At 42.6% G+C, this 14826-nt stretch overlaps 1 protein-coding gene across 3 annotated transcripts in view; it reads right to left on the bottom strand.

Moving 5' to 3' along the window:
* The window catches only part of ATP9B (ATPase phospholipid transporting 9B (putative)), a 291535-nt gene that overhangs the window by 24043 nt on the left and 252666 nt on the right, over window positions 1-14826 (bottom strand). For all 3 annotated transcript variants that reach the window (XM_054019115.1, XM_054019116.1, XM_054019117.1), the window contains exons 17-18: window positions 9484-9576; window positions 3238-3321 (exon numbers count right to left, since the gene is read on the bottom strand). In XM_054019115.1, the coding sequence (XP_053875090.1) occupies window positions 3238-3321; window positions 9484-9576 (177 nt within the window). The remainder of the gene's footprint in view (window positions 1-3237; window positions 3322-9483; window positions 9577-14826) is intronic.

Here is a 14826-nt window from a genome sequence, read left to right as displayed (position 1 = left end):
GCAATGGCAGACAATTGTTTCACACCTTTTTTCCTGGGTTACCTGTGCAGATGCCATACCTTGGCAAGCGTGGAGCCCGCTCAGCTCACCGTCACTGCTGCTGTTGTGGGCAAGTCTACTGTGGGGGCTGCTGTGATCCAAGTGGCCAGTGCAATCATTGATGTTCTCTTATCAAGGGTAGTGATTCTGGGAAATGTGTGGGTCTTTTTAGATTTTAGGTGCATCATATTCCTGTCCTTTGTCACTGGTGAAGAAATCTTGCAGCCGTACATTCCAGTCCAGTCGGCGCTGTAACATCCCATAGCACTTCTGTGGTTGACACATGTAACAGCTCCAGGGCTCTTGCTCTTTTGTTTTGGCCAAGGTACCTTGCCCTACCCGGATCTCCAAGCATTTGACACTGAAGCACCTGCAGCAGCTGGCATTGCTACACAGCAGCAGCTCCTTGCCTTCGCAGCAGATGGTGCAGTAGGACTGCTAACCGTCCTCGTCGGACATGTAGCTTGGCTGGGGGTTCTGGGAACATCTTCCCTGCCCGACCCCTAGCAACCTCCAGGGCATGGTGTACGGCTCCACCGCTTCCGCTGCAACTCTGCTCTCCTGCTCCCCAGCGACGAGCTCGGGGGATCCGTTCTGGTCCTCCTGGGAGCTGCTAGCAGCAGACGGTGCAGTAGGGCTGCTAACCATCCTCGTCCACTGCTTCCACTGCAACTCTGCTCTCCTGCTTGGGGGATCCGTTCATGAAGCCTGGACAGTAGTAAGGAGCTGTTCAACTATAGGCGGAGCAAGTGCAGAATGGTGGTACAATGTGCTTTTGGAAGTTTAAAAGCTCGCTGGAGCTGTTGGTCAGACCTCAGTGCAACTAACATTCCCATTGTTATTGCTGCTTGCTGTGTGCTCCATAACAACTGAGAGAGTAAGGGGGAGACATTTATGGTGGGGTGGGAGGTTGAGGCAAATCGCCTGGCATCCAGTTTTGAGAAGCCAGACACCAGGGCGATTAGAAGAGCACAGCAAGGCACGCTGCGCATCAGAGAGGCTTTGAAAACCAGTTTCATGACTGGCCAGGCTTTGGTGTGACAGTTGTGTGTGTTTCTCCTTGATGCAAACCCGCCCCCTTTGTTGATTTTAATTCTCTGTAAGCCAACCACCCTCCCCCCTTTGAAATAAAATAACTATTGTTTTGAAACCATGCATTCTTTATTAATTAAAAAAAAAAAAAGAGATAACGGACAAGGTAGCCAGGTGGGGTGGGGGAGGAGGGAAGGACAAGGCCACATTGATTTTAGTGTGGCTACAATAAGCAAACTGAATGACAACCTTCTGTTGCTTGGGCCATCCTCTGGAGTGGAGTGGCTGGATGCCCGGAGCCTCCCCCCACACATGTTCTTGGGCATCTGGGTGAGGAGGCTATGGAACATGGGGAGGAGGGTAGGCGGTTATACAGTGGATGCAGCCAGGGCCGCCCAGAGGATTCAGGGGGCCTGGGGCAAAACAATTTCAGGGGCCACTTACATTAAAAAAAAAAGTTGCAATACTATAGTAACATGTATTTGGAAATGTAAAAAATAACCAGTGAAATACATTCAAAAATTAATTTTTAATAATTTGAAAATACACGAATACGTTATTTAAAAATATTAAATGCTTTAATGGTATGTATACATTTGCAATTACATAATGGGCTGTCGCTGGGTGATGGTGATGGTTGGTGCCAATGGGCTGTCACTGCCTGGGGATGGCGCTACTGTTGCCCAGGGATGGGTGGGGAGCTGGGCTCTGGGTCTCTCCCGGAGCCTCAGTGCGCCGCATCCAGAAGTGGACCTGGACAACGCTGCAGCGGCATGGCTCCACGGGACCTGAGCTCCCGCCGCTCGGCTCAGAGCCCCGCCCACTTACCACGCGGCTCTGAACGGGAGGAGCTCAGGCCATGCGGCTGCAGTGCTGTCCAGGGCCGCTCCTGGACGTGGCGTGCTGAGGCGCCGGGGGATGGGGGAAGGCGGAGGTAGGGTGGAGCCTCCAACATTTTCATGGGGGCCCCTGCGGGGTACGGGGCAAATTGCCCCACTTGCCCCCCCCCCCCCGGGCAGCCATGGATGCAGCAAGGGTCTGTGCTCTTGTTGGCTTTCCTGCGGCTCCAACAAACGCTTCATCAAGTCCGTTTGCTTCCCCAACAGACGCTTCATCATGTCCGTTTGCTCCCTCATTAGCCTCAGCATCGCGTCCTGCCTCTGCTCTTCGCGCTCACTTAATTCTTTCCTGGCCTCTGCCACTGAATGCCTCCATGCATTAATCTGTGCCCTATCAGTGCGGGAGGACTGCATGAGCTCAGAAAACACGTCATCGCGAGTGCGTTTTCCCCCTTCTAATCTCCGATAACCTCAGGGACGGAGATGATAGGGGGAGCGTAGAAACATTCTACGCTCTACGATTCTGGGGGGACTGCATGGTCACCTGTGCTGCTGAGTTCACCACACTGACAAAACAGGAAATGAAATTCAAAAGTTCCCGGGACTTTTCCTGTGCACTTGGCTAGTGCATTGGAGTTCAAAGTGCTGTCCTGAGCGGTCGCATTGGAGTAATCTGGGATAGCTCCTGAGGCCAATACCGGCGATTTGTGCCTGCATTACCCCAAATTCGACCCAGCAAAGTCTATTTTAGCGCTACTCCCCTCGCCGGAGATGAGTACAGAAGTCGATTTTAAGAGTCCTTTAGGTTGACAGAATGGGGTTGGTTGTGTGGACGCAGTCATTTTTACATCGACCTAATGCGGCTAAATTTGACCTAACCCCGTAGTGTAGACCAGGCCTTTATGTCTTTGCACGACCCTTAAAGTGAATCACGAGATGACTTTATAAAAAGCAGGCCTCATGCCACCTAAGTAGTGATTGTCCTCGTCTTTCAGAAGTAGTAGAATTTTGTGCTATACTGAGACTCTAAAATTAATTTAAATTAGGAACTTTGATGTTGTATAGCAATAATCTAATAGTATAATAAACAAAACTAAACAATATCCTGTGAAAGATTTTGTAATAGTTGCTAAGGAATGTCAAAAACTGTGATAGAATATCACAACATTTCTGTTTAAACACATCAGTTATTACAAATATTTTAATCAAAATTTGATCATCAAGTCATCTTAATAGAATACAAATAATAGTATTCCTTATAAAGTGCTTTGCATTATTTGAGCACAAGAGCTATGCCCAGAATACAGATTCCTCTCTATTTTCATACCTCAAAATCTTGGTACTGCTCTTCTGTTAATGACTTCTTGGCAACCACCAGAGTGCGCAATCCTTCTCGTGCCATGTTGCCGCACTGAATAGACAAAGTACAAAAGAATAACGTAGGTAAAATAGCATGCTGTTCTGTACTACAGACCAACAATAGGGCATGTGGTACCTATCTTTACAGACAGGAATTATAGACTAACCAGCATTACAGCAATACTTGGAAATGTATTGGAACAAATCATTATAACAATCAGTTTGTAAGCTCCTAGAGGATAATAGGGTGATAAGTAATAGCCACATGGATTTGTCAAGAAAAAAAAAATCATGCCAAACTAGCCTTCTTTGACTAGGTTACTGGCTTAGGGGATCAGGAGAAGCAATAGACATGATATATCTTGATTTTAGTAAGTCTTCTGACACAGTCCAACATGGCACTCTCAAACTAGTTAATGTGGTCTAGATGAAATTACTATACAGAGGGTGCACAACAGGTTGAAAAATCATACTCAAAGAATAGTTATCAGTGGTTCGCGGTCCAACTGGAAGGTATATCTAAGAGTTACATAGAGGAGTTTTGTCACAGGTCAGATACTATTCATAATTTTCATTAATGACTTTGATAATGGAGTGGAGAGTATGGTTATAAAATTTGTGGATGACACCAAGCTGGAAAGGATTGCAAGCATTTTGGAGGACAGGATTAGAATTCAAAAAGCACATTGATTAGTTGGAGAAGTGGTCTGAAATTAACAAAATGAAATTCAAAAAAGGCAAGTGCAAAGTACTAAACTTAGGAAGGAAAAAGCAAAAGCACAAATACAAAATTAGGGAATAACTGGCGAGGCAATAGTATTGCTGAAAAGGATCTGGGGATTATAGTGGATCACAAACTGAGCCACCAATGTGATACAGTTGCAAAAAAGGTTAATATGATTCTGGGGTATGTTAACAGGAGGTACGTATTCCACTCTATTTGGCATTGGTGAGGCCTCAGTTGGAATACTGTGTTCAGTTTTTTTGCACCACACTAAGTAAGATGTAGACAAATTGGAGAGTATCCAGAGAAAGCAACAAAAATGATAAAAAGTTTAGAAAAGTTGATCTATGAGGAAAGGTAAAAACTGGGTATGTTTAACGTTAAGAAGAAAAGATGGAGGAGGAGCTTGATGATAATCTTCAAATATATTAAGGGCTATTATAAAGAGGATTGTGATCAACTGTTTTACATATCCATCAATGGTAGGACAAGGAGTAATTGGTTTAATCTGCAACCAAGGAGACTTAGGTTAGATAATAGGAAAACAATTCTGACTATAAGAAGAGTTAAGTACTGGAACAGATTACCAAGGGAGGTTGTGGAATCCCAGTCTGGGGTTGACAAACTGTCAAATATACTTGACCCTGCCTCAGTGTGGGAGGCTGGAATTGTTGACCTTTCGAGGTCCCTTCCAGCCCTACATTTCTATGATTTCCGTAACAGCTAATTTGGTTTTTAGTCCCTGCTAGATTAGTCTGACACTAGGTAAAATGATGTCCAACTAGTATATGGTGTCATAAATAAAGATAAAGGAATCACCAATCTTCCCTTTACTGCACATAAGACATCCATCTACATGCTAAGAGAACTAAAGTTCAGACTAGTAAAATAGTGAGATTGGTTTCTTTTGTGCATACAGCATAGTGGTTTTAACCCAGTCTGAACTCCTTTATCTCAAACATACCTTTTCCTTAACCAAGCTGAGACAAAATAAGTAATTTGGATCCTTGTGGAGCACCCCATATTGAGAATAGCATTTGATACTATGGCTCATGAAATCTTAGTTGAAAAGATCATTCAAATCGGCTTTGATAAAAATGCTAACTGAAAATTGGCTAAGAGGCTGTGATCTAAGTGGTAAAGTACTGAATTGGAGGAAGGTGCCTAGCGAGTTGTGCATAAATCTGTGTTAGAATAAGTACTATTTCACATTTATATTCATGATTTATTAAGGAATAAACAGCAAACAGATAATAAACAGATGAGTTGTAAAATAGAAAAAAATTCTGAAATAATACAAATATATCCAGAAATCTTAGAAACAGCAGAACTTAATAAAATGTACTAGTCTGTGAAAAATACAAGCTAATGGACAAATAGAGAAAAATCATCCACAATGCAGATATTCAGTGGTAATGAGTAACATGGGAAGTAGTAATTCAGAAAGAGACTAAGGAGTAAAAATGGACAGCAAATTATATATGAGTTTGCAATTGCATGACAGCAAACTAGGCTAATGTAAAGGGCTAAAAATGTACACTTGGATAGATCAATATTAGAGGGTAGGTGGGGGACAATAACAGTTGTGAAGCATACAAACACCAAGTAGGGAGAGATTACTTCATGTGGTATGCAGGGATATAACTAGAAGTAATAGGATTCATTTTTTTAAAATGTAGTCTGAATATAAGGAAAATCTTCCTGACAGCATGGTATTTTAGGCTAGTTTTTCCCATTCTTTTGATAGTTAAGTCCCCCTTCAGGAAACTGAAACCAGTCATGGTTCATTCAACTCTCATATGTTGCTAAAGACCTACCTAAAATGGGCAATTAATCAGAGTAGATTGTGTAGATCTTTAATATATTTTCTATTTTCTTACATGCTTTGATGATCAATGAAACAGTTAACAATGTTGACATTTTAAAGTATCATGATTTGCATTTGAGTTAGAATGCATGGGACAATTTACAACTCAGAGCTTTTGTTTCAGATCCTCTGCAAGCTAAGACTACCATTTGTCATCCACAACAGTTGGGATACTTTCACAAGGTTTTCTTCATAACATAACAGCTAGAGATGCTGGAGGACAATTGAGACACCTGTCCACACCCACCCTGGCTAGTCTTGGGCTATGGAATAATCTCTCAAGGTCTGGGACAGAATCTGCATCATTTCGCATTTCTATTATAGACTGGACAAAGCAATAAAATATATACTTCTACCTTAAAGGCCATTTCCCTGGGACAGTTCTGCAATGGCCCCAAGGAGACTGATTATAGAGGACCTGAATCTGGTTGTCCAAAATCACAGACCCACAACTAGGAGAACTCCAGGAGCCTCACTTTTGTGATGTAAGGCTACCATGTTCCTCTACTCTTTCAGGCAGAGAAAACAATGGCTGCACACACAATCTATATGCAATCCCAGGGGTAAGAGAACCTGTATGAAAATCTTCTTAGATAAGGGTCTGACCCATCTAGCTGTTAAGATTCAAATGGGAGGCCCACAAATAGGGAACATAAGCTCACGGGGTATTCCCTCTGCCTGTCCTGGTGGTGGACATACCTTGATGATGGACTACCCTCTTGCAGATGACTATGGTTGCAGCAGGGTAAAGAAAAAAAATGAAAATTGCTCCTCAGCTAGACAGATTGCAGCACAGATTTTAAAATGATAAAATTAAAATTCAGGTTAAACAAAATATTAGCTCAAAACTTTGCTCAGCACCACAGAGGTGTTTCCCCTTATTTTACACAAGAACAGGGCTGGATTTCTCTGGAGCTAATGATCTTGCTACAGTTATAAGTGATAGAAACTGAAATGAATTTTCCTTACTCCATCTATTGGTAGAAGATCATAGTACACAGACAGAGAGAATCTAGGGGAAGGTAAATTTATGGTTCAGATGGAATTTTCACCGATTTATAGCTTTACCCCCAAAATGTAACTATGAGCTGAAAATGTATATGCTTTTCTTTCCTCAGCCCAGCCACCAACTTTCTTCTTTCTTCTCTTAATTCCACTCATGAGTCACCAAATTACAGGTGGAAAGCACTAGATGGGATTCATTGGAACCAGGGCCGGCCTTTGATATGTGTGAACGGGGAAAAAGCGCACACAGTCTCTCTCTCTCACGCACACACACTGAGTCTTTTTCACACTCACCCCTCAACACATATTTGTATTATTATTGTTATTATTGTTGTTTCTTCTTGGTAATTCCTGCAATGCACATATATTCTCTGTAATTTTATTCTTTCAAGGTGCTGTTATTTTAGTTTTTTGACAGGTCTGTGCATTTCATAATTTTATCTCTCTCTTATGTTTAAATTTAATTCTTTGAGTAGCGAGTTCTAAAAGGCCTAACCTGTCCTGGCTGGAGTAATTATCATTATTACTTTTATCATCATATTGTGCTTTGTCAGGCATTATTTAAAGTGGTACAATCAAATAATAGTATCCTTTTAGAATGCAACTTTTGTGTGTACTAACTTTAGCAGTGCCAGTTTAAAAAACATTAGCTAAACACATAACTTTTGACACTAGGCAGATGAAGGTCGCTTATTTTCAAATTGTATTTTTAGTTATATCTGTAAAATAACTTAAAATTTCCATGAAAATAAATGCAGTTCCAACTATGATGCCAATAGCAATGATGGAGTCAAATGTCAGTGAGTCACCTGCTGCTATTGAGCCATATGAAGAGCTGAATGCTCTGAGAGTACTGCAGACATAGGTGCGCCTACTCCCTGGGTGCTCTGGGGCTGGAGCACCCACAGGGAAAAAATGGTGGGTGTTGAACACCCATTGGCAGCCCCTCATCTGCTCTCCCCCACACCACTTCTGCCCGCTGGCGGGCCCTGTGGATTAGTGCCTCCCCCTCCCTCCCCGCGCCTCCCGCCCGCCACGATCAGCTGTTTTGCGGTGTGCAGCAGGCTGTGGCACGCTCAGGAGAGGGGGCAGAACTGGGTGGGAAGAGGCAGGGTAGGAGTGGTGCAGGGGCAGGAAGAGGCGGGGTGGGGCCTTGGGGGAAGGGGTGGAGTGGGGGGCAGGGCCTGGAGCAAAGCTGGGGGTCAAGCACCCCTTGGCACTTCGGAAAGTCGGCACCTGTGACTGCAGAGACATGTGAAACTGGATAGAACAAAGTACTTAAGAATATATTGTAAAGAACAATCTTGCTCTAGCAAGATATACTACAGTAAATATACACATAGTTTCCCCCCCATCTTTAATGGTCATGAATTTGTTCCCGTAGTTACTTATCTGGAATAGCTAGAGACTGAATCAGAAAAAAACCTTCACTTTGGTTCTCCTACAGGATAACACAGTATGCTATTGTTAGTTAGGTCACTTGGATTCCTCCTGCTAATCTTTTTAATAAGGAGACTTCCTTTTGACTGAAGTTTTAGAATTGGTTATACTAATCTTTTAGATGGTTAAAGCATATACGATGGAGCCAAGCAATGACTGTCAAGAAAATATGACTTCTTTGTAGCAAATGCATTTCTTGCTGATCAAAAGACTACACCCTAAAAGTAGTCTTAAAAAAACAAACAAATGAAAAAAAAAACACAGCATAAAACAATGGTCTTAATGAAAAACAAGCCTGATGCTGCCTGTCTGGTGCAAAACACTTATTGACTTGACCTCATAATGTTAAATAAATTAAACAAGTATTTTACAATTAATTGTGTATCATTATCGCCAAAAGTAATTTTTATGACATTTTGTTAGGTCTTGAGGGAGTTTAATTTATTCATGTCCCTGATTAAATCAAACCGCCCTGAAGCAGATATTGATTCATATTGCCAATACCATTATGAACATACATGGTGTGATCATTGTATTACCATAATGTCTGTATGCAGGGTCAGATTAGGATGGTTACTGGTGCCTAGTACAGCAACACAGTGGAAAATATTTAAGCAGTTTTGAAATGTCTGTGCAAATAAATATATATATGGAGCTTATATTACTATAAAAATTACGTTTATACACACACGGTTAAGTAAATTTATTTAATTTTGGCTACATCCATGAAGATATTTCAGGATTCCCAGCCAATTGTAACAGTAAAGAGACTAATAGGTGCTATATACAGAATACTTCTCAAAAGTATTTGGGTTTTATGTGTACATTTGTTTTGGAAGGGACATTCAACATAACAAATATATCCCTAGTCTTAGGTCGCTATGTTGTTCAGTAAAACTGTTACCTCTGCTTTCCTTTCTGGGTTATACAAAATTTGAAAACAATTACAATTCCTTAAAACCTATTCATGATACACTTAATTGCATTTCACAATCCATTACTGCTTTGATTTAATATTTCCATTTCTGAACCTATTCCAATATCTGTGGTAAAGACGACATTGTGGTTTCTCCTTCTGTTCTTTGCAAATTTCAGCTATAAATTATTTCCCCATGACAAAAAGTACACAGTCTCTTCTATTTAATTTTCTGCTTGGTTCTACCCATGCTATTTCTTACCTCTTCTTCTAACCAGTCATTGTACTGTACAATGGTGGACATTGCGACATCTGCACCTTTCATATAAAAGGTAATTTCTCCAGTAGATTCATCCTGCAATTTTAGAAAAACAGTAGAAGAAATATTTTGTCCGTATTGTTTAGTGAGGGACCGTCCGCCGAATTGCCGCTGAATACCTGGACGTGCCGCCCCTCTCTGGAGCAGCCGCCCCAAGCACCTGCTTGCCAGGCTGGTGCCTGGAGCCGGCCCTGCTATTGGGACATATTCACAACTAAAATCCACAAACTGATAGAGTAAACTGACTGCACCACATTTTATACATCAAGGGAAACTGAGAAAGAGAGGCAATGTCCCAAATTTTCAAAAAGTGATTTATAATTTTGGGGGTCTCAGTTTTTGGGTGCCCAACTTTACATATCTAAGGTCTGATTTACAGAGGTGCTGAACACTTACAATTCCAAATTAAGTTAATGCAAGATACAGGTGCTCAGCATTTTTGAAAATCAATCCTTAAATAGCTAAAAGTTGGTTGCTCTAAAAATGGAGGCAAAATTACAGGGGTCACTTTTGAATAGTGGGCCTAAATGATTTGCCCAAGAACACAAAGTGCATTAGTGGCAGAATTAAGAAATCGAGGATTTATTTTCAACTTCTAGGCCCTGTTGTTCTAACTACTGGAAGGTTCTGCCTCCTTTGTGGTATACTGTACAAATACATTTCTGTATTAAGGCTGCCACCTTTCCCTCAGATACATAAGTCTTCACATTGAGATCATAAGTGGGGCTGCTGATTTTAGGTTTTAACTGATAACACTGACAAAACACTCCCAATTAAAAAATAACATAAAAAATAAAATTGGTGTTTATCCAATAAACACTGGAAATGGTTATTTGTATCTAAAGGCCTATCTGCATGGAGCAGTAACATGGACCCAGTAACAGGGGTGTGATTTATAAAACATACAAACATGTTGCACATTGACTGACCTGTGTTGACCCTGCTAGTGTGCACTAAAGGTTCCCTTGTGTGCTTAAATGTATTACCGTTTGAAACAGTACTATGTTAAAGTGCACTAGGGAACATTACAAAGAGATACTCACTAGAGTATACTACCGTTACAAGTAATGTATGAAACATACATTACTCAACACTTTTTCATACTATGAAAAAGCTCTGAATTTTGGACACCTAAATAAAACTCAAAACCTGCTAAAAATAAAAGAAGCCCTAAAGAAAAAAAAAAGAAAAAAAAAAAAAAAAGAAAAACCAGAAGCCCTAATTATACATTGTTATTTGTATACTATAAAATGTTGGCTAGGTGCTTTGAAAATGGAAAGAGGACAATATTCCCACCAGAAGTGCTTACAATCCAGTTAGACAATAGAAAGAGGAAAGCTGGAGATATCATATCCTTCTTTAAGAAGTTGTATTGTATTTTAATGAAAAATAATTTGATACAATGATACAGTAATACAAAGTTACATAATATCTCTCAAATTGTTATTCCACAATTTATAAATCACTTTCTTAATAAAGTCTAAAGATATTTTTGTGCAGATGCACTTCCCCAAAAGTGACTGGTAATATAATTACCAATTAAACTTTTTGACCACAAATCATTGCTAAACTTTTTGTAAAATACACGTTATTTTACAACCAGGTTCTAAAAATCAAAAATAGACAACAGAATTGCCAGTTTCTGAGGACAGTCCTTTTGTTATCAAAATATTTCCAACTACGTTTTACAAAAACAATCCTAATTCAATTTATTCTTCCTTGTATTATTATGGAGTATTTTTGGTTGCTGTGGTTAAGGTTGTGTCAACATTTCCCTTAGGAACCACTATTTCTAGCACTTTGGCCAGGATCCATAAAAGGACTTGGGTATTGCAATGCTGAGACACCTTTTAGGTGTCTAGAAAATCACAGGAACAACACTGCAATCCACAACACCTGAAAATGGAACAGCTTCAATGGGAGAGATTGAGGGAGTCCTACATCAGAATATCCCATAGCTCACCTGTTAGACCATTCTCCTGAAGAGTAGGAGTCCCCTGTTCACATCATTTCTTCCCCCTCAGGCAGAGGGGGAACGGAAACTGAGTCTCACATATCCCAGGCAATTGCTCTAACCACTGGGCTATAAGTTATAAGGTAGGCACCACCACTACCACCGGCCAGATTTTGAATAAGACCTATTCTAGTAGGTGGCCTTTGAACAGGCCTATCTGATTGGACCCTGTACATGAGATAGGCGGGTGAATGCCCATCTTCCCCTGGTTTGTGGACCACTCTGGGGCATAGGAAATAGATAAATACCTAGAGGGGGGGCAGCAGTGCGCATGCCCAGATGTAAAAATCTTAGGTGCTTAGAGATTTTTTACCCTGAAAACTTAAGCGCCTACAGTGTTAGGAGTTATGAGGATCATAGTGAAGACTAAAACGAGGACATGTGTCTCTAAACTTCAGACTTAGGGAATGTTTACACTGCAATTAGGCACATGGCTGGCCTGTGCCAGCTGACTCGGGCTCGTGGCCTGCGTTGCATACGAGAAAATGATTTCCTGGATAGACGTCAGGATATGCTTCTATGGGTACAACGTTCTGAAGAATCAGAGCAGGCTGTGCAAAGGGCACTGAGGGACGATGAAGAAATTTGGCAGCATGTGACCTCCAGAAGAAGAAAGAGGAGCATCCATGTACCAGCAATGGAGATACAGGTGAGCAACTGTTTTCATGTTCTCTCCACGGGTACTAATGCGGAGAGTGGACTAGATACATCTGAGGGAAGGGAGCAGAAGGAGACTCCACCAATTGGAAGGCATGAGATGCACTGTCCTAGGGATGGGGGTTCCATGACCACCGCTCCCAAGAGAAGGAGGAGGGTGGTGGTGGTCAGGGACTCCCTCCTCAGGGGGACTGAGTCATCTATCTGCCGCCCTAACCGAGAAAACCGAGAGGTCTGCTGCTTGCTAGGAGCTAGGATTCACGATGTGATGGAGAGACTACTGAGACTCATCAAGCCCTCGGATCACTACCCCTTCCTGCTTCTCCGCGTGGGCACCAATGATACTGCCAAGAATGACCTTGAGCGGATCACTGCAGACTACGTGGCTCTGGGAAGAAGGATAAAGGAGTTTGAGGGGCAAGTGGTGTTCTCGTCCATCCTCCCTGTGCAGGGAAAAGGCCTGGGTAGAGGCCAATTGTGGAAGTCAATGAATGGCTACGCAGGTGGTGTTGGAGAGAAGGCTTTGGATTCTTCGAGCATGGGATGGTGTTCCAAGAAAGAGGAGTACTAGGCAGAGATGGGCTCCACCTAACGAAGAGAGGGAAGAGTATGTTCGCAAGCAGGCTGGCTAACCTAGTGAGGAGGGCTTTAAACTAGGTTCGCCGGGGGAAGGAGACCAAAGCCCTGAGGTAAGTGGGGAAATGGGATACTGGGAGGAAGCACGAGCAGGAGAGTGCAAGAGGGGAGGACTCCTGTCTCAGACTGAGAAAGCGGGACAGTCAGCGAGTTATTTTAAGTGCCTATACACAAATACAAGAAACCTGGGAAACAAGCAGGGAGAACTGGAAGTCCTGGCACAGTCAAGGAACTATGATGTGATTGGAATAACAGAGACTTGGTGGGATAACTCACACGACTGGAGTACTGTCATGGATGGATATAAACTGTTCAGGATGGACAGGCAGGGCAGAAAAGGTGGGGGAGTTGCATTGTATGTAAGAGAGGAGTATGACTGCTCAGAGCTCTGGTATGAAACTGCAGAAAAACCTGAGAGCTTCTGGATTAAGTTTAGAAGTGTGAGCAACAAGGGTGATGTTGTGGTGGGAGTCTGCTATAAACCACCAGACCAGGGGGATGAGGTGGACGAGGCTTTCTTCCGGCAACTAGCAGAAGTTACTAGATCACAGGCCCTGGTTCTCATGGGAGACTTTAATCACCCTGATATCTGCTGGGAGAGCAATACAGCGGTGCACAGATAATCCAGAAAGATTTTGGAAAGTGTAGGGGACAATTTCCTGGTGCAAGTGCTGGAGGAACCAACTAGGGGCAGAGCTCTTCTTGACCTGCTGCTCACAAACCGGGAAGAATTAGTAGGGGAAGCAAAAGTGCATGGGAACCTGGGAGGCAGTGACTATGAGATGGTCGAGTTCAGGATCTGGCCCCAAGAAGAAAGGAGAGCAACGGAATACGGACCCTGGACTTCAGAAAAGCAGACTTTGACTTCCTCAGGGAACTGATAGGCAGGATCTCCTGGGAAAATAACATGAGGGGGAAAGGAGTCCAGGAGAGCTGGCTGTATTTTAAAGAATCCTTATTGAGGTTGCAGGAAAAAAACATCCTGATGTGTAGAAAGAACAGTAAATACGGCAGGCGACCAGCTTGGCTTAACAGTGAAATCCTTGCTGACCTTAAAAGCAAAAAAGAAGCTTACAAGAAGTGGAAGATTGGACATGTGACCAGGGATGAGTATAAAAATATTGCTCAGGCATGCAGGAGTGAAATCAGGAAGGCCAAATCACACTTGGAGTTGCAGCTAGCAAGAGATGTTAAGAGTAACAAGAAGGGTTTCTTCAGGTATGTTAGCAACAAGAAGAAAGTCAAGGAAAGTGTGGGCCCCGTACTGAATGAGGGAGGCAACCTAGTGACAGAGGATGTGGAAAAAGCTAATGTACTCAATGCTTTTTTTTGTCTCTGTCTTCACAAACTAGGTCAGCTCCCAGACTGCTGCACTGGGCAGCACAGTATGGGGAGAAGGTGACCAGCCCTCTGTGGAGAAAAGTGGTACAGGACTATTTAGAAAAACTGGACGAGCACAAGTCCATGGGGCCGGATGCGCTGCATCCGAGGGTGCTAAAGGAGTTGGCGGATGTGATTGCAGAGTCATTGGCCATTATCTTTGAAAACTCATGGCGATTGGGGGAAGTCCCGGACGACTGGAAAAAGGCTAATGTAGTGCCCATCTTTAAAAAAGGGAAGGAGGAGGATCCAGGGAACTACAGGCCAGTCAGCCTCACCTCAGTCCCTGGAAAAATCATGGAGCAGGTCCTCAAGGAATCAGTTCTGAAGCACTTAGAGGAGAGGAAAGTGATGAGGAACAGTCCGCATGGATGCACGAAGGGAAAGTCATGCCTGACTAACCTAATTGCTTTCTATGAGGAGATAACTGGGTCTGTGGATGAGGGGAAACCAACGGATGTGTTATTCCTTGACTTTAGCAAAGCTTTTGATACAGTCACCCACAGTATTCTTGTCCACAAATTAAAGTAGTATGGGCTGGATGAATGGACTATAAGGTGGATAGAAAGCTGGCTTGATCGTCGGGCTCAATGGGTAGT

This window comes from Malaclemys terrapin, chromosome 2 (genome assembly GCF_027887155.1).
Source record: "Malaclemys terrapin pileata isolate rMalTer1 chromosome 2, rMalTer1.hap1, whole genome shotgun sequence".
Classification (NCBI taxonomy): domain Eukaryota; kingdom Metazoa; phylum Chordata; order Testudines; family Emydidae; genus Malaclemys; species Malaclemys terrapin.
This window is presented reverse-complemented; position numbering and strand designations above follow the sequence as displayed.